At 34.9% G+C, this 24,244-nt stretch overlaps 1 protein-coding gene across 2 annotated transcripts in view; it reads left to right on the top strand.

Annotated features, from left to right (window-relative positions):
• Nucleotides 1-14,392, top strand: part of DNAI4 (dynein axonemal intermediate chain 4) — a 58,332-nt gene extending 43,940 nt beyond the window's left edge. The window contains exons 14-17 of one of the 2 annotated variants that reach the window (XM_019732114.3): nucleotides 2,030-2,128; nucleotides 2,772-2,998; nucleotides 5,072-5,228; nucleotides 12,891-14,392. In XM_019732114.3, the coding sequence (XP_019587673.3) occupies nucleotides 2,030-2,128; nucleotides 2,772-2,998; nucleotides 5,072-5,228; nucleotides 12,891-12,941 (534 nt within the window). In that variant the 3' untranslated portion in view covers nucleotides 12,942-14,392. The remainder of the gene's footprint in view (nucleotides 1-2,029; nucleotides 2,129-2,771; nucleotides 2,999-5,071; nucleotides 5,229-12,890) is intronic. The other variant, XM_088791191.1, reaches the window with a different exon arrangement.
• The last annotated feature ends 9,852 nt before the right edge of the window (nucleotides 14,393-24,244 follow it).

Below are 24,244 nucleotides of genomic sequence, written 5' to 3'. Positions count from 1 at the left end.
AGTCTGTAAATATAGAGTTTTACTTTTTCCTTTCTAATCTGGTTACCTTTTTTTTTTTTTTAATTGACTGATTGCACTGGTTAGAACCTCCAGCACAAGAATGAATAGAAGTGGTGAAAACAGACATCCCTGTCTTCTTCTTGATCTTAGGAAGAAAGCATTCAGTCTTTTACTATTAAGTATGATGTAAGCTCAAAGTTTTTTGTAGATGGAATCAATCGGGTTGAGAAAGTCTCATTACATTGCTATTTGTTGAGAGTTTTTATCAGGAATGGGTGTTGGGTTTTTATCAAATGCTTCTCTTCACCTATTTTGACATGATTATATAGTTTTTCTTTTAAAGTTTGTCAATATGGTGAAGTATACTGATTGATTTTTTTGTTTGTTTGTTCCTGGAATAAACCCCACTTTGTCATGATTAATCCTTTTAATATACTGTTGGATTTAATATGCAAAAATTTTGTTTAGAATTTTTACATCTTTGTCTGTAAGGGGTATTGGTCTATAGTTTTCTTGTAATGACTTTGTCTGGTTTAAATATCATAATTCAACTTAAATCTCTGCCCATTCCTGTTTCCCTCCAAGCGTTCTTGAGAGATCTCCCCAGTACATCTCTTGCATGAAATCTCAGAGTAGCAGAGTTTATATACCGAGGAACCCAACTTTAGACAGTGACCTCTAGAGAACGATGACCTACTTGTAAATGGTGTTGAGATAATCGTTATCCATATAAATAAATGGAATTAGATCCCTACCCCATCATACACACAAAAAATTTTTTAGAAGGAAATGTAGGAGAATATCTCCATGACCTCAAAGTAGGAAAAACTTCTTAAACAAAGCACAAAAAAATGCCAACAATATAAGATATAATACCAGCTACATTGAAATGAGAACTATTGCTTGCCAAAAGACATCAAAGAAAGTGAAAAACATACACTGGGAGAAGATATTTGCAACATATGTAATAGATAAAGCATATGTAATAGAATATATAAAAACTTTACACAAATGAATCTGGAAAGGACAGATTAGTGAAATGGTCAAGAGGTATGAACAGAAGAGAAAGTATAAATGGCTAATAAACATAAAACGTGCTCAACTTTGTTAATATTCAGACGAATGGAACTGAAAACCATTAGGTATAATTTTACACTTAATAGATGGCAAAATTTAAGATTTCTGATATAACCAACTGTTGGAGAAAATGTGGGTCAAATGGAACTTTTATTTACTGCTGAATGTAAATTAGTAATACTACTGTGGGGGAAAAATGTACTTTATCGTGTAATTTAAAACTGCATACATCCCATGCTCTAGTGGTTGCGTTCTTAAGTACTGATATACACTAGAGCAGTGTGCCTCAAATTTTAGTGTGCATGTAAATTACTTGGAAATCTTGTTAAAGTGCACATTCTGATTCAGTGGGTCTGGGGTAAGCCTGAGATGCTGCAGCCCTAAACGCTCCCAGGTGGTACTGACACAGAGCCAGCCAGGATGTGGAACACCGACTTTCCGATTTTTTGACTATGACTTCACTATCGGAAATACCTTTAAAATCCTCTTTTAGTACATGCATTTTGGGTTAAAGATGTCTGAGACATGATCTAGTTTCATTTCTCATTCCTAACAAGAATGATTTTTTCAGCATTATATCCATAAATAGGTAGTTGTTAAGTCACCTGTCTTCTCTTTGACTAGTCCTAATGAAAAAACACTTGCTATTTCCCTGAACTGCTAGTTCCAAGTTTTAGAACGTGTTTTCCTCATTTAAAGCCAGTGTGTGCCCATGTAGTATAGGATACTAAGTTCTACCCTCTATTGCAGCAAAAAATGCCTATATTTTCTTTGCACAGTAGTTTGATTATTGTAAAATTATGATAGAAAGGAAAAGACACCAGACAACTATCTTTAAGATAGCATTTCTAGTTTTGGTTCTTGAATTGCTTTTAATAGATCTTGAATGGGATAATCTTATATTTAGCAGATTTAAAATATACATATTTTGATTTTATTGTGTGTGTTGTAGGACACAAATATCTATTTGGCTGGCACTGAGGAAGGTCATATTCACAAATGTTCTTGTTCATATAATGAACAATATCTAGATACCTACAGAGGACATAAGGTTGGTTTAATTATAGTATGTATGGAAAATTTGTCTTGTCATATTTCTGAAACAATAGTATTGTTATATACAGTATTTTTAATATGTAATAAATTAACAGCTTCAGAGTTAAACCTGCCAATTAAAAATAAGGGCTTTCTTGGATGGAAACCACCAATAATGTGTGGGACACTTTATTTGGCTTCTAGATAGGCTTGATTTCTTCTTGCAAGTTGTGGAAGTCACAATTTTTATTTGTTTTTGAAAAATTTTGCTTATAACATGCTGATCCCAAAGTAAAATTGTCTGTGGCATATATACCTATTCTCCATCTCTGTTATGATTGTTCCGTCTGTGTTTTCTTCATTTTCTCCATTTCTGGTTTTTCTTAATACTCCTTATATTTTTTAAAGGAAATAAGTATAATATGTGTTAATATTTAGTGAAAATTGGTATGGACTATATTTTTATATTTCTGTATGGTCTACCTTAGGGAAGATTCAATTTATGACCTTACTCTCAGCTAAAATAATACACACATAATAATACATGGTGCATTAATCTTCTAGAAATATTAGCAATTTTCCTTTATTGGTCAAGTTTAAAGTATAAGATATTAAATACTGTTTACATATGTATTTTAATTTATTTTTTTTAATTCTAGGGTCCAGTGTATAAAATAGCATGGAATCCATTTTGTCATGATGTATTCTTAAGCTGTTCTGCAGATTGGGGTGTTATTATATGGCAACAGGAGACTCTCAAGCCATTTTTGAGTTTTTATCCAACTACTTACGTTGTTTATGATATTGCCTGGTCTCCAAAATCATCCTACATATTTGCAGCTGCAAATGAGAGCAGAGTGGAGATCTGGGACCTTCGCATCAGCACGTAATTGTTAATATTTTTCTTGGGGATATTTCTAGTAGAAGCAGTTCAAACTAAATGATACCTCATAGTTTTGACATCAGTTAGAATTGTAGTTACTTTAAAATAGGTAATGTTCAATTTGTGAGAGTTATTTAAGAATAATAAAAATATGCCAGAATACTATATTAATGTTAATTACTTACACCAGATGTAGTTTTTAAAATATTTGAATGAAAATAGGTTACACTACTCATCTCCTCAAACTATTACAGGCTGCTATAGGATATCATAACTACTTGAATTCTTTTTCATTGCCTGGTTTATAGAAGAATGCAGAGGCAGCTGATTGTTCTTAACTGAAGATTTTTTACAATAAGATAAAAGGCACAAAATAATTATTTTAAAAAATATTTACTTATTCTCTTACCTTATTTCAAAACACATTCAAAAGGGCATGAATTTAATTAATTTTTTAAATTAGTTTCAGGTGAACAAAATAATGTAATAGTTAGACATTTACACTCCTCACAAAGTGATAACCTTCCTCCCCCAATCTACCCCTCTGACATCGTATATAGCTGTTACAATTCCATTGACTCTATTTCCTGTGCTGTATTCCTCATCCTGTGAGTATATATATATATATATATATATATATATATATATATATATATATGTATGTATGAAATTATAGTTGACATTCAGTATTATTCAGCTTCAGCTTCGGGTGTACAGTGCAGGGGTCAGGCATCTTGCACAGTCCATGAAGTGGTCTCTAATAAGACAAGTGCTCATCGACACCCTACAAAATTTTTACATTGATTTCAGGTGTTACATCAAAATTATTAGAGTGTCCTCTAGACCCATCTATCTTTTTAATATGAGAGTTAGTGCAATGCCTGAACAGTGTTTAATGATTCTACTTCTTCATTTGGAAAATACTGTAGATCTTCATGCTAGTTATTAATAGAAAGAACAGGGAAATGCATTCTTGTTTAAAATAAAGAATGTAAAATTCAGTGCGTTTATTCTTAATGGAAAACTTTTTCCAAAAAGTTAATAATTCAGTAACTTTAAAATTTTGTCATGGCTTGTTCTATAAAACAGTTTGAATCAAAAATCAAGGATTACATCACAAAGCAATTATTTTTGAGTATGAGATGACCGACGTATAAAATGGCTACTTAAATAATCCCATCTCTGATTTTAATTTTTCTGGTGAAACTATAGTTTCTTGGAAAGCATTTCTTCAGAAAAAAATATGCAAGTTACTGCTTCTGTTTGTTTCTTAAGCGCATCAGTGGATTGCTTTGGATGAACAACAAGAGTAGGAAAAGTTCTTGTTCGAAATATTATTTTATGTTTCAGAGGTTCATTTGGATCAAAACATCCTTCTATTAAAAGACATATTATAATATTTAAAGAGTTGTATTAGTCAGGGTCTCCAGAGAAACAGAACCAATAAAGAGAGAGAAAGAGATTTATTTTAAGGAACTAGCTCACATGATTGTAGGGCCTGGCAAGACCCACGTCTGCAAGAGAGGCTGGCAAGCTGGAATTTCCATCAGGAATCCATTCATGTTGCAGTCCTGACTCCAAAGGCGGTCTAGAGGCAGAATTTTATTTCACTTCGGGTAACTCAGTCTTTTCTCTTAAGGCCTTCAACAAATTGGATTAATTTACTCACATTATGGAGAGTAATCTGCTTTATTCAAATTCTACTGATTTAAATGTTAGTCATATCTAAAAAAAACCCCAAAAAACCATCTTCACAGCAAAGTATAGTTTGGCATTTGATCAAATAACTGGGTACCATAGCCTAGCCAAGTTAATACATAAAATTAACCACCACAGGAGTTTAACATATGAATTCATATGTTACTTGTGAATTGCTTTATCTAGTTGAAATTAGTTCATTAAAAAATGAACATTTTGACTGAATAAGGAGTATCAAGCAGTTATTTTGATTTTGGAAACTCTTAAAGAAACTTGGTTTTTGTTGTATGAAATCACAAAAATTATTTCAGACTTAGTTTGTATATGAAAAGAACATATTAACAACAACTGAAATTACAAATAAAATATTCATTGCAGTTTGGACCCTCTGATTGTGAATGTTGCTAACCCTGGAATCAAGTTCACAACTGTTCTCTTCGCCAAACATACAGATTGCCTTCTAGTGGGAGACAGTGATGGGCAGGTTACTGTGTATGAATTAAGAAATATGCCCACTGTTTCAGATTCTGGCCGGGTAAGTCAAAATTTTGTGTCATTTTATGCTTCCGTTCAGTTGAAATATTCAACTATTATTTAATGCAAGAGATTTACATTTCTTAAATATCTTAAGTGTAATGCAGTAGAAAGAACGTAAGTCCCAAGAGTTGCTGCTACTAGGCATAGGTACCTACTAGGCTTATTTTCTTTAGCCTCATGTTCTTTATCTGTAAAATGAGAATACTAATGTTGTTAAGCATAATAATTATAAATGTTATGTGGAATAACTTAAAATTGAGCCCAATATGTGGTTGGGGCTTAATAATTGTTAAGTAGTATAGCTGCAGAAGTTTCCTGCAAATATTCAAGCTTCTATATGAAATAATATTTTTAGATATTATCCAATGTTCCTGAAATAGGCATTTGTTTCTGTTAGTTTAGCATTATCCTATTCCCTTACTCTAATCTTCAAATATCAAAAGTTGTTATAAAACTTAGTAAATCAATATTACTAGATGTCCATTATTTTTAAGATAGCTTTTCATATTTTTCTGTTTCTTATATTTAAATTGCTACTTTAAGGAGTAATCTGGCAAACATTATAATTAATATAATAAACATGGTTAAAATACTCACAGATCAGTAAGAAAATAAAATACTAAGACCCCAATAGAAGAGTGTTAGAAACAATTCATTCGCAAAAAAGGACTAGTCAATATATTTTAAAATTCAACCTCACTAATAATTAAATAAAGTTTTATTACTTAAATTAAAATGTGCTTGCATTCTCATATATCAAATTAATTTTTTTTTAATGGGACTACTCAGTATTGGCAGACATTTGATGAAATAGGTTCTCTCTTATACTGATCATTGAAATAGAAATTGGTATAATTTCTTTGGAAGCAATTTAGCAATATGAACCAAGGCTGTCCACTTCTAGGACTCTATCCTATAGAAATATTTATAAAGGCAATCAAAAAAATTAATTACAGCATAATTTGTGGTAGGATAAGAAAAGAAAAGAAACAAAAAAAGAAGAAGGAAACAACTTAAATATCCAATCACAGGGAAATATGGCCAGGGAAATTAGATGTGTTGATTAGATTTGGGTCACATGTAGAAAGTGAAGTTCTTCCCCAACCATAACCATTTATTTCACTGTAAATATTACATAAATAAGTAAGTAAGTGCCTGGGACTTCGTACTTGTCATTCTGTCTACCTAAAATCCACAAGGTTTTTTCCTCTACCTACTTAAGTCTTTGCTCAAATGTCACTTTTTCAGTGGTTTTCCCTAGCCACCTTATTAAAATTGCAACCTCTGCTGTCCCCCACACCTCCTATTCAATATTCTTCCATGATTTATTTTCCCTAATAACATTTATCTTTCAGTACACCATATTCTTTATTGATTTATTTTGTTAATTTCTTGTCTCCTACATTTAGAATGTAAGCTCCATATAAACAGTGAATTTTGTCTCTTTTGTTCTAGACTGTATCGTTATGACCTAGCATAGTGTCTAGCTTGTAGTAGTTACCCAATAAATGTTTGTTGCATAAGTATGCATTAAAAACTAGAGGAATAATTCAACATATTAGAAGTATTCTTCTTAGGGCTAGGACCTGGGATAAATTTTAGTCTTTCATTTTAGTTATCTGTTTTTCAAATCACTACACTACATAATTTTTTTTCCCCAAAATTCATTGGTCTACTTATACAATAATTTTAGTCTGCTCTGAGGAATGCAACCCTAATGGTTTAATTTTTTCATAACACAAAACATTTTAATATTTTTAATTTTTCACAAATTCATTAAGTACAAGATGTTTTAATAGGTACTGGGGTATTTGTGCCCACACTAAACCTTGTTTAAGATACACACTTCAACAGCCAAAGAAATTAAAAGAGAATTCCATTTTTTTATTCAAGTCTCTCATAAGATTTTAAATGGATCCAAATATATAGTTCATAGTAACCCTTTTTCTTCTTTTGTTCCTATTCCTGAAATCCTAAATGTAGCCTCAAGGCCTAAACCCATCCCTTTTTGTCTCTGTGATTCTTTCAGTTCTATCCCACAAGCGGTCTAAGAACTTGTCCACAAATTCTGAACATGGATCCATGAGGACGGGGGGTTGAGTTGTTTTAAAATTCTTGTTAGTGTATGTTGGGGTAGCAGTAGAAGAGAAATCTGTGAGCATTAACATATTGATTCTTTTCATCACACATTTATATCTACAGTACCTATCAAGTACTACAATAATTTATTAATGTAAATTATAATATTTTGTATATAAGTCTTTCTTAATAATTTGGCCTGCTTGGAAATTTGTATATTCAAGTATCTAGCACATAATAGGCATTCAGCAAATGTTGAATAGATGTCTGAATGAACAAACGTACAAACAAAAGGCATATGGTTTCTAAGAAAGTAACAATACATGCTCAGGATATATAATAAAGTCATAAAGATCAAAATAATTTTTTAAAAATGTAGAAAGCACAGAGCTGGAAAATAATTTGACTTTTGAAAAAAGAATGGGAAGAAGAAAAGGGAAGAATGGGAAGAAAAAGAATGCTTTGGGGAAGGTGTTCACACAGGAGATTACTTCTCAACTGTGATTTGGAGGATTAGAATTTTCCCTTGCAGACAAGAAAGTTTAACTGTTATTCCAAACTGAGGGAAAGGCTTGAGCAAACGTATAAAATTGGAAAAGGTCCATGGCATTTTAAGGAAATGGTGAGTAGATTTTTTTGACTGGAAAAGATTTTACTTGAGAGAAAAACAGCTAACAGACCAGTTGGGTCATTTAGGACCAGAAAATGCATGACTGCCATGATGAGGAGTTTGATCTTTATTCTACAGAAAATGGAAAGCCGTTTAAGGTTTACAATTCTAGAAGTGAGATGGGGAAAAAAAGTTAAATTAGGTCCTTATCTCATATTTTGTACCATGGTAAACTCCAAATGGATTAAAGACTTTGTGAAAAATAAAACTACTAGAAGAAAATGTAAGATAATGTCTTAATGACCTAAGAACAAGGATTGATGTTTTGAAAAAGACTGAAAAAAATCTCCTTTTTCAATTTTATCATGTTTTCTTATTTGAAAAATGGGTATAATATTGGTACCAATATCACATGTTGTTAGACAGATTAAATGAATTAATAGGTACAAAGTGGTTAGAACCGGTACATAGTAAGCTCACAATAAAGCTCAATTATTCTTTGTATGATTATTATGTCAAAATTAAAATTTTTCTCTTCAGGATTCCATATGCCAAATGAAAAGAAATAGACTAGAAGAAGACATTACCAAGATATATAAAAGACATTTAATATTCAGTGTATATAAAGAACTCCTACAGAACAATAAGTACAATCCAATTTTTCAAATGGGTAAATGTATAAGATATTAATTCACAGGAGAGGAAACTGAAATAGCAAATAAATTTATGAAACAATATTCGTCTTCACTAGTAATGAGGAAATAAGCAGTTAAAATTATACAAGATACCAGTTCACACTGGTTGGATTTACAAAAATTAAAACAATAGCCAATATCAAGTATTAGCAAAGATGTGGGGAGTTAGGAACTCATGCAAGGGTCGTGCGAATATGAATTAGTGTATCCTCTTTGGAGAGTAATTCAATAAAACTGAAAATTCAGAAACTATTCAAGCCAGTGATATCATAGAGAATCTCTTGCACATGAGTACCAGGAGACACATCTAAGTTATCAATGTGAGGTTTTTTGTTTTCTTCCTTCCTTCCTCCCTTCCTTCCTTCCTTCCTTCCTTCCTTCCTTCCTTCCTTCCTTCCTTCCTTTCTTCCTCCCTCCCTCCCTCCCTCCCTCCCTCCCTCCCTCCCTCCCTCCCTCCCTCCCTCATGTTTCTTTTGTACATAGAGATGATTACTTCGACTACTTTCACTTAAAATGTTCACATTCAAATATGTTACAAAATTTAAAAAAACTAAGTTCACTGTAAGCTCTTACATTTAGACTATGTATTTTATTATTCTGTTTATAAGTCTAGCAAATTTTAATACATACTTTTAAGTAAGCTTTTGTAATAATCAAATTTCCTTACATCTTTTCAATTCCCCTTATAAATTTAATATATTGGATTTTTAAGTACTTCAGTTGCATATGGGCAAATGAATCTCAAATACTTAAGGGATTCTTATTAATTTAATAAATTTAAGATGAATGTAATGAATTTTAAATTTTCTTAAATGTTCCATAGCTCTTCACAAATTAATATTTTAACCTATGATTATAAGTCTAAATCAATTACCCAATTCCACATTTAAATTAGAATCACAAAATTTTTTGTCAGAAAATTTAATATGGCAAATTTATTATATGTAATGAATATTTAAAATACCAACAGATTCTTTAATACAAAAAATATTAAAATTATCTCTGTTTGATTTGCTGCATTATTTCTATACGTGATTCTTATTCTTCTCAAGGTAAAAATATGTTTTCCCAATAAAAAAAAAAGAAACATGTTAAGTAGTTTTGGAGATTATTTTCTCTACTGGCTGAGATGCATATCGACTGTGGACATTTAAGGGGATTTTCCTAACTACGTTGGCTGCCAGGAGGATTTGTCAGTGTCCTCCATACAGAATGGTCTCAAAGTCCATGCATGTCACGTTCTCCATTCTTCTCATGGAGATCTGCAGCCTTGCACATATGGCTACATCACTTGATTGATTTCTATTCACTGGTTTACTGTGTCATTAATTCTAAATTACTACAGTTTTCCTATCTGGTAGGACTACGGTCCTCATAGATGTTCATGTGATGTCAGTTTGGATTCTTTACATCTCCCAGGGCTTTGTTTAATTCATTGGTAGTGGTCTAAAAGACAAGCTAATGAGAAAAGAATGTTTATAACAGCCTTGTTTCTATATTGATAAATTGGAAACAACGAGATGATCATCAATGAACTGGATAAATAAAATGTGGCGCATTCACATGCGTGACTACAATACAGACGTTTAAGTGATATATATTTTGATGTATCAATATGACAAATTTTGAAGGAATCTTAAAAATGACAGTGTTGAGTGATAAAAGCAAATTGCAGGAAAGTAAGTACCATATGTTATGATTTATGTAATATTTAAACACAAAACTTAAAACTGTGCTCTTATTGGACATATTTATGGTAAGTAAAGGTATAGACTTGAATGTGGAAGAAAAATGTTTCTTTTTTTGTTTGAAACAATTAGAGACATCTTTTATTTTGAGCAGTGTGATCTGCAAGCAGAAAGAAGGCTAAACTCAAGAGTGTGAACATTTTTGACAAACTGTGTGTGTGTGTGTGTGTGTGTGTGTGTGTGTGTGTGTGAGCTAATGCTGGTGAGCAAAAGTTTCTTATAACAAATATATTCCATACTTTAGTAAATAAATAGTTTACTAATACAAATATGTTTTTCATGCTTTTGGTTATAACATTTTAAAGGTTCAGGGTTATATTTCTAGGAGATTAAACAAAACACTATTGATCAGTTTTTATGTTACTTATAGCCAAACACAAGCTTAATTGATATACCTCTTTGTTAGCTTTTCAGAGAAGAATTATAAATGTAACAGTAATTTGAAATCTCAAAGTAATTAATGTCAAGCCATGATTTTCTATCAAGATATCTTATCAAGTGACATTATGACCTATAATTTCTCCACTAATTTTTACCAAGAGTGAATCAAAATTTTGCATGGCCTATGATTTCATTCTATAAGAAAGATGTGCACCAAATTTATGATAAAGCCTGCTTCTGAAGTGAAGGATGAAGAAAGAACAGGATTGGGGAGGGGTACAAAGGGAACTTCCACTTTATCAGTAAGGTTTTATTTTTTTTTATTAAAAAGTACCCAAGGCAAAGATGGCATTTGTTGGTTTGGAGTGGATATGTGTTTTACAAGGCACCAGGTGTGCTGGAGCAGGGTCCTTTGGGGGGGGGGAACCCACGGAGAAAGGTTCAAAAGCAGCTTTAGGACCACTACTCCCCTCATCTCTGCATTGCCTGTCACCCTCTGTAGTCTGCACAGCAGGAGGACTTTGATTCTTGGGCTGCATAAGTTTTAAGTATCCTGATATCTGAAAATCTGACCCCTCCCTGATGTGATCAAAAACCAGAATAATATTGTGACATGACATGGCAGAGCATGGGCTCCAGCCCTATCCTATCAACTCAAGGTTTGTGGTTAGGGGTAACATGACTGCTGCATACCCCCCCCCCCCCCCAGAGTGCCTGGCACGAACAGGAGCCTGGGGTTCAAGCCTTGCAATTGTAACTGTGATGTAGCTAGCATCACATTAGCATTTATTGTTTGTGGAAGCACCGATTTTTTCCCTGGCCTTATTTATGAGGGTTGGTTGCTGGGGGCCTAAATCTTGCATTGAACCGAATTATGGTTTAAGCACTTGGCAGAAGCCAATTTCAATGAGCCATTGTTCAAAGCAACCAAGTCCTTTTCTGGAGGCAGCCTGTTGAGAATCACTCTTGGATACTATTTCTACTCTTACGTTTCAGCATACAAATGCTTCCCATCTTTTTTTTTCCAAATTAAAGAAAAAAAAAGATAAGTGAGACGTTCAAAATGGAGCTTTAGAAACAGAAATCTGATTATATATATATATTATATATATATATATATATATATATATATATATATATATATATATATATATATATATATATATTGCTGAGAGACACTTGAAGGCAGAAGAAATAGACCGTTCATTCAAGAAATACTTATCGAGTGTGCATTGTGACAGGTTCTATTTTAGGTACTATGAATATAACAGGGAACAAATTACCGTAGTGATTACATTTGTCCAAGTGAGACAACTAGAAACAGATGGGTTTGAGAAGCAACTTGCAACTGATTTGGGGTATCAGGGCTTGAAGAATGGGTAAATGCCAGGCGAAAAGTACAGGAACTGACTTACACAATATTATCTAAGCTGTTTAGAACACTTAATAGAGTTTATAAACACTTTCACATACATTAGCTCGATCAACTCATAACAGTGTTTAGAAGTGGATGTTAATATTTCCATTATACATTCAATGAAACTAAGATTCCCAGATATCAGTGATTTTCTTAAAGATTACTTCACTATGTGATAGAGAAAACTTCAGTCTTCTGCTTCTAGTTCCCATCTTTTCACAATATCTTTCTTTTCTCACCTACCATCTTTGGTTTCATCCTCTTACATCTGATCATTTTACCCCTTTAGTATAAAGATAATTATTATTAAATGAAATACAAAATCCATACAGAAATTTAGACATTCTTGTCTGTCTAAGTCAAATACTATAGATCAGGAAAGAACCTAAGATATCACTAAGATTAAAAGTTATTTTACAGATGACAAAATTCAGGTTTATACATTAAGACTAAACAGGAGCTGCCAAAATTGTCCCTTTACTGAATCTCTTTATAAAACTGTTTATCAAACTTTATTAAAAGAGTCTTTCATAGGAAAGATCAGGTTTATACTAGGAAGTAACTGTTACTATTTAAATTTACCTTTGTTTGTTTCCTTTTTACAATCTTACTTAATGCCCTTTATATGTGTATCACTAACTTATAAATTTTAAATGGCATTTTAAAGACCACTTTGCCTCTTAATTTGTATTTTATTGCATTGTAATTGTATGATTTCTTTTCTTTTCAGAGAGATATGATAGATACTTTGCTTGGACTCAGGCCAAACCAACCAGGATAATTCTTCATTACGATGTCTTTTTTGTTATTGTTTAAAGAAAAAGAAACACCGTTTAATATCCAATAGATCGATTTGTATGCAGTAAGCTGGGATTTGGATTTTAGAAAAAAAAAAAAGAATGTATAACTTCCACTTAAATTAATGTAAATTTAGTGAACTTTTATTTCAGAGATGTGTGATTAGTTTGTAATCTAAGCTAATTGTAAGAGTTTCGTTGGGATTTTCTTAATTTTTGAAAGATATTCCTACTCTGTTTCTTAATCATATTCCAAGTATATATACATACTTATAAAATGTCTAAATCTGTTAGAAAATTATTATTTCTTTAGAAGAAAAACTTGGAAATTATTAGAATTACTTAAACAAACAAAAATCTTTATTAAGACAAAGTTTCATACACTTCTAAATTTTTTGCTTTCCAAACTGTGTTTTCCAGGATTTGTGAATTATGGAGGTGTTAGTATGATGACAATATTGAAGTCTCATACACAACTTGAAATCAAATTTTATCCTCTTAGATATGAGTGCTGAAGCTATAGCACTTTGTTAGACTGTTTGACAAGCAAAAGACTTGACAGCAAATGTCTGAACTGCACTGTTTGGCCAGCAGGCATCGTATATACACTCAATTCAGTGGAAAGAGTTAGTCTGGGGCATATCAGTGCATCGTTCTCTGCACGCCCAGAATCTGCTCTGGGTTTTAAGCCCAGATTTAAGTGGACCCAGAGAGAAAGTAAAAAGTCCCTGATCTATAGTTCCTATCAGGGTGTTATTTTATAATGGGTTCTAGGGCATGCTTGTGGAAATAGAAGGAGTGGGAGGCAGCAACTCCTCCAAATATAGATTGCTAGCAATCTGTTCCATGCTGTTTGTTTTAACAAGTCCTGGATTTTGTTAACTGAGGATGTAGAGCCTATAAACTGAGGCTGTATGGCTTATAAAGCATTCTAAGTGGAGAGGAGAAGATAAAGCATTTAAAACTCACTAAACTCTCTGAAAAACAACAACCACATATATATTAGAAACTGCGAATGAAATCAGAGCAGTAGTGGGAAGTACCTTTTACAAGTGTCCACTTTTTCACAATCTCTATTTCTTTGGAACCATCTTTAAAAAAAAAAAAAAAAAAAAGGCAAGGCAACTTTTAGGTGAACTGAGAGCTTACATCAGGTTATACAGATTAAAAATTTTCTACTGGTGTGTGAGTCATAAGTCATTGTGATTCTTTGTCTTTCTGAAAGGCTGGTCTTTCCATAACGGAGCAACAAAATAAAAACTTGATTTAATTGAAAAAATGTGTTTCTTTTCATTAGGTATTTTTGATCTTTAAAATATTTTCACTATTTTGCTCTCCTTGCTCATCAAGCCTCATGAAAAATTGAGCCATTTTATACGTTTTGGAGCCTGGGAAACTGACCCTGATGCACTAAACCTATTCCATTCTACCTTTCACACCCCTGATCTTGTAAACTCTCCTATACTTTCAGGTTAGCATCAAATTTTTAAGATATTTCACCGGAGAGTTACAGAAAGCATTATTTGCTGGCTTTCTAGGCTGGCTTTGGATTCTCACTAGTAAATTCTATTTACTATAAAATGAAAAAAAAAAATTAAGACTTTTTTTTCCGAGCAGTTTTAAGTTTATCATACAATTGAAAGGGAGGTACAGAGATTTTTCATATATCCCCAGCCCTGACATGTGCATAGCTTCCCCACTTATCAACGTCACTCACCAGAGTGGTGCATTTGTTGTAATCAATGAACCTACACAGACATAATCGCCAAAAGTTCATAGTTTACATTAGGGTTCACTCTGAGTGTTGTGTATTCTATGGGCCTGGACAAATGTATAATGACATGCATCCATCATTACAGTATTATATAGAATAGTTTCACTCTCCTAAAATCGTCTGTGCTCTGCCTGTTCATCTTTAAACGCCCCCATCCAGCAACCACTGATCTTTTACTGTCTCAATAGTTTTTCCTTTTCCAGAATGTCATATAATTAGAATCATACAGTATGTACCCTTTTCAGATTGACTTCTTTCACTTAATAACATGAATTTAAGGTTCTTCCATGTCTGTTCTTGGCTCATGCCTTTTTAGAGCTGAATAATACTCCATTGTCTGAATGCACCACAGTTAATTATCATTCACCTACTGAAGGACGTACTGCTTGCTTCCCAGTTTTGGCAATTATGAATAAAGCAGTGACCATCCATGTGCAGATTTTGTTTAGCGTGTGTGCAGGAGCTGACCCTACAGAGCAGGATCTGCCTCAGCAGGGTGCTGGTGCCTGCCCAATCCGCCCCTTGGCTGTGTCATCCTTGGATGCGGCTGGGTGATGCTCCAGCTTGTTTTGAAGCTGGTCTCTAAGTGCACCAGCCCCAGGGCCACCTGGGAGGGGACCCACTTCAGGTCAAGTTCAGCCACAACCCGTGCTCCACCCAGGGCCACCTGGCAGGAGCCACACAGCAATCCAGAGATGGCTGCCACCTGCACTGTGGTTGGAGGTGACTCGAAAGTCCAAGCCATGAACCAAGGCCAGCTGCTGTTAGTGCCAGGCTTAGGACTGCTCAGCCAGAGGTCTAGGACATGTTCAAGACAGATACTGCTTGTCTGGGTTCCATGAACTTTTGAGAGACCCCAGGAAAGTCTGCAGCATGAGCCAAGGAAGGCAGTTTGTACACAAAAGCCACTGGAAGTGGCTTCAGTGTGCCCAAAAGTTGGGTGGGTTGGGGTCTTAGAATCACCGGGGCATGTCAAATGAATGCTGTTAGCTTGAAGGAGACTCAGATATGGCATCTGCCAGCGTCTGTACACCAGGAAAGGGGAGGTCTCAACCAAGAAACAATGACCTCTGCCAGCTCCTCTGTCTAGGAGAAAGCTGTCCCTCCAGCCCTCGTTCCGAAGCCAGACAACTCAGTTTCCCTCCCCAAACCTCCCATATGGTCCTGTCAGCTTTCCAGCTGAACCCCAGCACTGGAGCTCAGAGCCAGTGATTCTGTTGGTGTGTAAGTTTGTAAACTGTCCCTTTAAGAGCACCTGGGACTCCAGCCTCCATCTCACTCCACCACAATCTCCACTGGTTTTCACAACAATAAGATATGGGGACTTCTCTCCCTGGCACTGGAACCCTGGGCTGGGGAGCCTGGTCTGGTGCTGAAATGCTTTGTTCCTTCAGGGGGAACTCTGTGGGGACAGAGTCCCAGAGAGCAGTTTCCAGGCTCTTGGCCGTAGGTGGAAAGGTGTTGGCTCGGTTATTAGATGGCTATCAGCTGTAATCAGATGGCCATCTGCTGTGGCTTAGCCACTAATATAATTGCTGTGGCTACACTAGGGGGTTGGTTGGTTGGCAGAGAAGCGGACGGCAGATTGTGGCTCCTGCTTCCTGTATCTCCAACCCAGCCGCCAGCGAGAATATAGTGGTATGACTCCCCTATCTATGGCTCTGTGGGTGTTCCTTTTTGGCCTCATCATATCCTGTGTTCTGGCGCAGGGAGCAGGAGCTGAGACCCTGCATTACAACCCACCATGTACATGGTTTTGTGTGGAATAAGTTTTCCACTCCTTTGAGAAAATACCAAGGAGCATGGTTGCTGGGTCATATGGTAAGGCTATGTTTAGTTTTGTAAGAAATCCCCAAACTGTCTTCCAAAGTGGCTGCACCATTTTTCATCTCCATCTTCAATGAATGAGAGTTCCTGTTATGCCACATCCTCGTCAGTTTTGGTTTTGCCAGGGTTCTGAATTTTGGCCGTTCTAATAGGTGTGCAGTGGTAGCTCACTGTTGTTACTTTGCATTTCCCTGATGACATATGATGTGGATTTTGCCATAAAATTTTAAGAATTGAATGAGACGTCTCCTCAGCTGTCAGCCATCTCATTTTATCCTTAATGAATACCAATGGGCTAGTGAAGGGCCTAAGGAGGGAGTGATGACTCGCTGACTTTAGGCTCCTATTTTGTCCTAGGTAGTCATTACTTCATTTGGTCATTTACTACCAGGTAGCTCTCATATAGAACTTAAATTATTATTGTCTGAGAGTACATTGTTAGCTGTTCTTCCTACTGCTGTAGGGAAGATTGTATTCACTACTACATAATTGTGTGTCATATTTAGCGTGTCCATTTAGTTCACCTGTATGTAGATACGCACAATTGTAAATGAGAAGTAGAACACTCAGTATTTGCCACTTTGTCTCAATAAAAGTCTCTAAAAGAAAATGTTGAATTGCACTGTGAATAGACTAGTAATAAAGTACATGTTAAAGTTTTTTACAGTTTGTAAAACACTTCCATGTCCATTATCCTGTTATACCCTTACAGCAATCCTGTACGACAGGTGGGGCAAGTAGTTATGTTACCATAATCTCTATTTTCCAAATGATGCAATTAAGGCTTAAAGAGGTGATATAACTTACCAGAGACCATATATCTGGTAACTGGTCAGGCTTGGACTCAAGCCCAAGGCTTTATGTTTCTTATACATTTTCCACTACTGTGTAGTAAGAGTTAATGTCTGTATAGGTCTCATAAACAAAAATACAAGAGTATGTAGTCTTTTGTAATTACAGTTTTGTTCATAAATGGTAATGCTTGTAACTTAGTTTTTCTCAGTTTTTGTCCTGCCATTAGATCTTGCCACATATATTCCCTCTGCTGGGAAAACTTTCCTCCCAACTCTTCTCTCTCTTTCAACATGGTAACTCTTCACTCACCCTTCCAATCTCAGTTCATATCCCAACTTCTCAAAGAGCCCTTTCTGAGCTCCCTCCTACAGGACCTACCACCCAGCCAGTATAAATTTGCTCCAAGTATCTCAAAAATGAAGGGAAACGTGAAGTTTCTGCAGGGCTGGAGGAGGTGGGGAGCGAAGAAAAGAGAGAGGCCTGTGGACCCATATGACAGATCTATGTCCTGCTTCTAAATAGCTTTGTTCTGGAAGTAGTAAAACCTAGGAGGGACCACGGTCATCCTCAGAAAACCATACTCCATGCAATGAGTGATGTGTGGAAGTAGCAAAGAACCACTAGAACTGAGAAAGCCAGGCAGCTGAAGATGATAATGACCCAGCAAGAAGCAACTCTAATGATAAAAGGGTCTTGGCACAGAGTAAGATGCTAGAAATATGTTCTGGGGAAGGGAAAAAAAAAAACAATTCTGAGAGAGAGACTGGCATTAACCATTTTTGCATATTGTTTGTTACTGCCAACTGGGTGGAGAGAAATTAGAAACCGAACTATAGAAAATGTATTTTTTGGATGCCTGAGTTTCTGAATTGAGATGCATACTTGCTGTGCTAAATATTTGTGTTGTTGTTTGTTTAGCACCAGCCTCTTCCCCAAGACTGTAGGCTCCTGGAGGGTAGGGACTGGGTGTTGTGCTCACCACGGTATATCCATCACCTAGAGCAGAGGAATTATTGCAACAAATATTCATATTTGTTGACTGAATGAATGATTGAATTAATAGAAGAAGTGATGGTTTCATGCTTGCTCCATATTGTAACATGATCTAATATTTTAAGTATTATTTCCTCAGTATCCTAACAAAATATCTTAATGTCACAGAAGGTAAAACATCTTATCTGTGGAAAATATATAGAACATGAAGTCAGCTTTGAAAGTTGCTAAACATAGGTTTTAGCTTTTTTTGTTTTGCAACAATATGAAATCAATTTCCCCCTCAAGACAAAAATTAAACACAAATCTATGATCATTTTCTTTAGGTGAGTATTGCTGTTGCTTTGTGAGTTTGTGTTCTCACTGACCATTTGGGGCACAGTTTAATTCCAACATAAAGCACTTACCAAAATGCCTGGCATGACATAGGAGCTCGAAGATGGTAGTTCTCATTCAGATTATCCTAGCTCTCTTCCCCGCTTCTTGGCCTGAGAACCCTTTTACCTCTGCAGCTGACTGGGTCCTTGCCGAGGCCCCACTCTTCCGCAGGAGATAGTGCTAATGACTTCATTTGTTCTTTTACACAACATTTGGGCCTAGTGTCTTGTTTGTTAAGGAGTTACTACAATGTTCAAATCCACTCTTAAATTCATAGAACATTTACTAGGCTGTTAACCTTCATTTGCTTAGGTTGGCATACTCAGTTGGTGATAAAACTAAAAGGCTAACAGTTTACATGAAACTGACTCCTGGGTTAAATATAAAGCAGGACATGTCCATTAAGTTGGAACATATAAAACATGGTTATGAATCTTATAAAAATGAGCACTGTTTTTTGAAATTGATGAGCTATTTATGTAACATCCAGAACAACTCACCTTGTCCGTATTTGTTTAGAATAACTCAATTATTTGAAAGACATGGTGCTGTAATACCAGGAAGAACAAAACATCCCAGGATATTTTAGGGATCTCACATCATAACTCACTGATAATAATTTTACTGAATTTTCCAAATTATTATACATATTTTGATTACTTATTATTTTACTAATTTTGAAAAGCCCCAAATAACAACCAAAACATAAAAAGAAAACAGCTTCTCTGTCCATACAAAATGAAGCTTTAAATATCATTGCTTTCTAAGATTAGTTAAAAAAAAAAAATTTAGCTGCTTGTTTTAATTCTTACTGACAGGGCATTTAAGAAATCACTAAAGTGAGTAGTAAAAAGTTGTATCCATAAAACTATGCAAAAAGTTATCTAGATAAATGCCATGTTTTCTCAAAAATAAGACCTAGCCAGACCATCAGCTCTAATGCATCTTTTGGAGCAAAAATTAACGTAATACCCAGTATTATATTACATTATATTATTGTTATGTTTTATGTTACATTATGTTATGTTATATTATGTTATGTTATATTATATTAGATCCAGTCTTATATTATATAAGATGTAGTCTTATAGTATATTAAAATAAGACTGGGTCTTATATTAATTTTTGCTCCAAAAGATGCATTAGAGCTGATGGTCCAGCTAGGTCTTATTTTTGGGGAAACACAGTGGTATTTCAATACCTATTCTGTAGATATTTAACTGGTTAACCAGAAGTTAACCAGTTTTAACCAGTTGTAAAAAGGAGTTTCAGGTGAAGAAAACAGCATGTGCAAAGGCCTATTAGGGAGTGAGAAAGTGGGCTTTCAAAAACCTGAGAGGTATTTGTCATAGCTTGACCACTTATAGTTTGAGAGCACCTAAAACCTATACAAGTGGACAGAGACCAGATCATGAGAGGTCTTATAGGCCATGCTAAGTTTTTCTTGAAGAAAATGGGAAACCATTGAAGAATTTTCAAGGTTAGTAATAAAATAATCACGTGTTAAAAATATCAGCCTGGCAGCAGTGTGGAGAACGGAGAGATGGAAGATAGAGGGCCAATTGAGAGACCATTGCAGCAATTCAAATGAAGGCTGAGATCATGGCAGAGGGGATACAGAACAGTGGGTGGGTCACAAAGAAAGTTAGACGGTAGAACCCGTAAGTCTTGGTGATTTAGCAGATGTGTGTATGGAAGAGGCTTTAGTTAATGAAGGAGTAGGGACAGAGAGGAGTTGTGAATGACTCCCAGGAAGAACTGGGTGAATGGTGGTGCCAGATGATGAAAACACCCTCTAGAAGCAGTAAATATGAATGTTAGCCAAGGATGAGCAGTGCTGTGTTAGGAAATAATAAAAATAAACTAGTGTTTGCTAACAAATTTATATAGTGATTTCATAATCATCATTATTGTAAAATAACTATATGTAGTATGCTGTATAATTTATCCGTGCTATAATTAACAGTACCTCATTTGATCCTGTGATATATTTCTGTTACAAATTAGAAATCAAATTACAGGTTAAATTACTGTCTCAAGCTCTCTTGTCTAGAAACTAGAGTAGCAATACTAAATCTCTAGCATTCTACCACTAAGAATACTATGACACAGGGTCATATTTGGTAGAATTATAACCATTATCAATACCATCAATGATCAATCTATTGAAAGTTCCCTTTGTGCTAGAGACGCTGAGCAGCACTCTTCACATCATTTAATCCTGATAACCACCCTAATGAAGTCAGTATTATTATCTTCATTTTACAAATGAAAAAACTGGGATTTAGTGGCATTAAGTATCTCTTAAGGTCACATCGATATTAAATCCAAGAACTGAGATCTGATTTTTCATATCTGAAGCCACAGACATTATTTACAAATCTTATGCCAATCTGCCCCCAAATACCATCTGTCAGCCATCTGTAGCCACAGTTCCTTGACAAGCGGTATAGAGGTGAAAGATATGTTTATTGAACCCATTGTCTGGTTGTTAATTTGGAATTTTGGTTCATACAGGTATGTAGACCTTCATATAAACAATCATATTGAGCATGTAGTAATTAATTCCAATTTAACTCATCTTTGATCTAAAAACTTACATCTTATAAACATTCTCTATGTTTGTAAGATGTAAATAACTTTAAATTTGTTATACTAGTCAAGATAGGTCAGGTTATGTTGCTATAATCAATAATCGGCAAATCTCAGTGGCTTTAAATGATAAGGATCTATTTCTCATTCACATTACATGTTCATTACAGGTCAGCAGACAGCCCTGCTCCATGTTGTTTTGACTCAGAGGCCAAATTCCATCATCAGGAATGTTGTTGGTCACCAAGGTAGGAGAGAGGGAAAACTTGGAAGTCATGCACCAGTCCTTAAATGCCAGGTAGAAGTGACAGATGTCACTTCAACTAATATTTTATTTGCTAAAATATGTCACATGGCCATGTCCAACTTAAAGAGCAGAGAAATATAATCCTATCATGTGCCAGGAAGGAAGAGATCTAGAAATATATATACTTTAGAAATTTATGACTATACTGGATATTAACCAATTTCATGGTGAAGGAGTGTCTGGGGTCAAATAGCTCTGGGAAACATCAAATTAAACAAAGTTAAACAAATGTCCTTACTACAAGTCTTATCTCAGCCCTTACTGTATTAATATGCATTATTAATTTTTGAGTAAGGAATATTACTATGGGATACTTTCTTCTTCAAAGATCGTCTGCAAAGATTCATGTCCTGAAGAAAACACTGTAAGAAACAGCATTCTAAGTCTCTACCTTTTTAGAACTTATTTGTGGAAAGAGGAAAGGAAATAAGAAGGGAAAGAAGGAAGGAAAGGGAAAAAAACTAGAGCAGTGCAAATTTATGGATAGTTTTTACACTGAGAGTTACAAATAAAAGCCATCCACATTACCTTGTCACAACCAAAAATTACATTTTTTAATCTCTTGCATAGCACATTGTTAATTTATTCAGTATTTATTAAGCATCATATATTATGCTAGGTGCTTTACTTATGTTAACTCATTCCATCTTCACAACAACATAAAAATGCAGATTATTATCTCCTCACATGAGGAAACTTAAATCTTGGAGAAGACAATTACACCTTCTAAGCCACACAGATAGTAAACTGAGTTACAGACTAGATGAGGACGAAAAGTCATGTCAACCTCTAAACAAAAAGGATTAAGTACTACAGTTAAAGGTACAAGCAGCAAATAATTGTTGATCAAGAGATGGAAAGATTAATTTTCATTTAGGTTATTGTCTCTGGTTCGACCTTGAGATATGTGGAAGGGGTGATATTTGGGGGCTTGAGTGGAGAACCTTAAGTACGATGTTGTTTGGATTTTATTCTCCAGGTAACGCTGAGCCACTGAAAGTTTTTGAGGTGGGAGTAACAGATATCAGACAACTAGCAAGACTTAGAATTTCAAGTTAAAAGGACCCCTTAAGTAATTCAGTCCAACTCTTTCAGTTCACAAATAGGGGAAATAAATCTCCCAAATGTAAGGCTTCACAGCTAGGACTTCCATTATTGGCACTAGCTTTTTATCTGGGTAACTAACCTGGCTGATTAGCTTGCCTCCATTTACTCACAGGCTGGACTCACGTCTTACTGGTTTCTCATCTGCATCTCAAATTAACGTGAGCCCTGATGAGGTCTTAAGAGTTGGCAGAAGAGGGAACCATTTTGAGTTGAGGGGTGTGATAGCAGAACTCAGAGGTAATAGAGTATATCTCACATCCAGGATAGTGATCACCCCTTGTCTGAATAGTTCTCTCTTGGATTGTGCAGAAGCCCAGCGTATAGCCACTGATCACAGCTTTACAGCGGTGCTACTATGATATACTGTCATTATCAAGATAGGCAGAAAAGGTCTCCAAAGAAGGGAGGAAGTTTGAAGTGAGTGGCTGAACAATAAATTGCTGATGTAAATGTGCTAGACTTTGTCATGCTGATGCCCCTTGGAGTTGATAAATGACACAGATCCACCTGCAATTTTGACCCATCAAGATAAGGTTGCTCCATCTAATGTCAAAATCTTTCCTGCTCCTTTGGTCCCTTTCTATAATATATATATTCCCAATGAGAGATCACAGACAAGTAATCAAGAAACTCAACTAAAAAACTGTTTGTTCAATTTGCTACAAAGCGCGCCAACAAGTCTTTAAAATCTCGAACTCCAGTATTCTCAGTTTAGGTAAGACCTCCATTAGAACTAATGCCTTTAGAATGTTTCCCAGAGAGAAATGTCATTACTTAGCATTTTGGGAGTTATGTATTCAGCTTTCCATTATAAAAATGTGTGTTGATAAAAGCATACCTAAGTCATAGGATGAAGGACAAGAAGGAAAATTCTAGTCAGAGAAATTCTCCTACATTCTAAAGGAAATTTATATTTTCAAGTCCATCTCAATCATGGGGGAAGAAATAATCAACATTTATTGACTTTATTTTGTCAAGCAGGACACATATTATCTCATTAGCTCTATGAGGTAGTTACTATAATTAGCACAATTTTACATAGAAGTGTTTTGGGAAGGTTAAATGTCTTGATTAAGATTGTAGATCTGATAAGTGGGAAACCAAGATTCAAATGCAAAACATAAGAACATAATTCTTAAGTTTTCTTTCTCGTTGTTTTGACATAAATGTTGCTTTCAATACCCACAAAACCCTTTTGAGACAGGTTTCCCTATTCTAGAGATATCATTATGGAGGTTTAAAGAGTTTAAAACTTGCCCTGTGTCACTCAGTAAGTAGCTAGGCTGACACTGAAACTCATGCTTGGCTACTTCCAAAGCTTACGTATTTTCCATGATGTCTTCCAAGATGGTATTCTGTTTATTGTCTCATGGATGCAGCTAATGGTAAATGACAATGTTCAGAAGTGACTGAATAACTAGCAATAATCATAAAAACACATTATCAAAACTTCATGGTGTAACCTAATATTTGCTATGTGCTTAGCAAATATTGTAAAAATGAGGTTCCAACCA

Source organism: Rhinolophus sinicus, chromosome 14 (assembly GCF_057876585.1).
Source record: "Rhinolophus sinicus isolate RSI-liver-muscle chromosome 14, RSI-T2T, whole genome shotgun sequence".
NCBI classification, from domain to species: Eukaryota; Metazoa; Chordata; class Mammalia; order Chiroptera; family Rhinolophidae; genus Rhinolophus; species Rhinolophus sinicus.
This window is presented reverse-complemented; position numbering and strand designations above follow the sequence as displayed.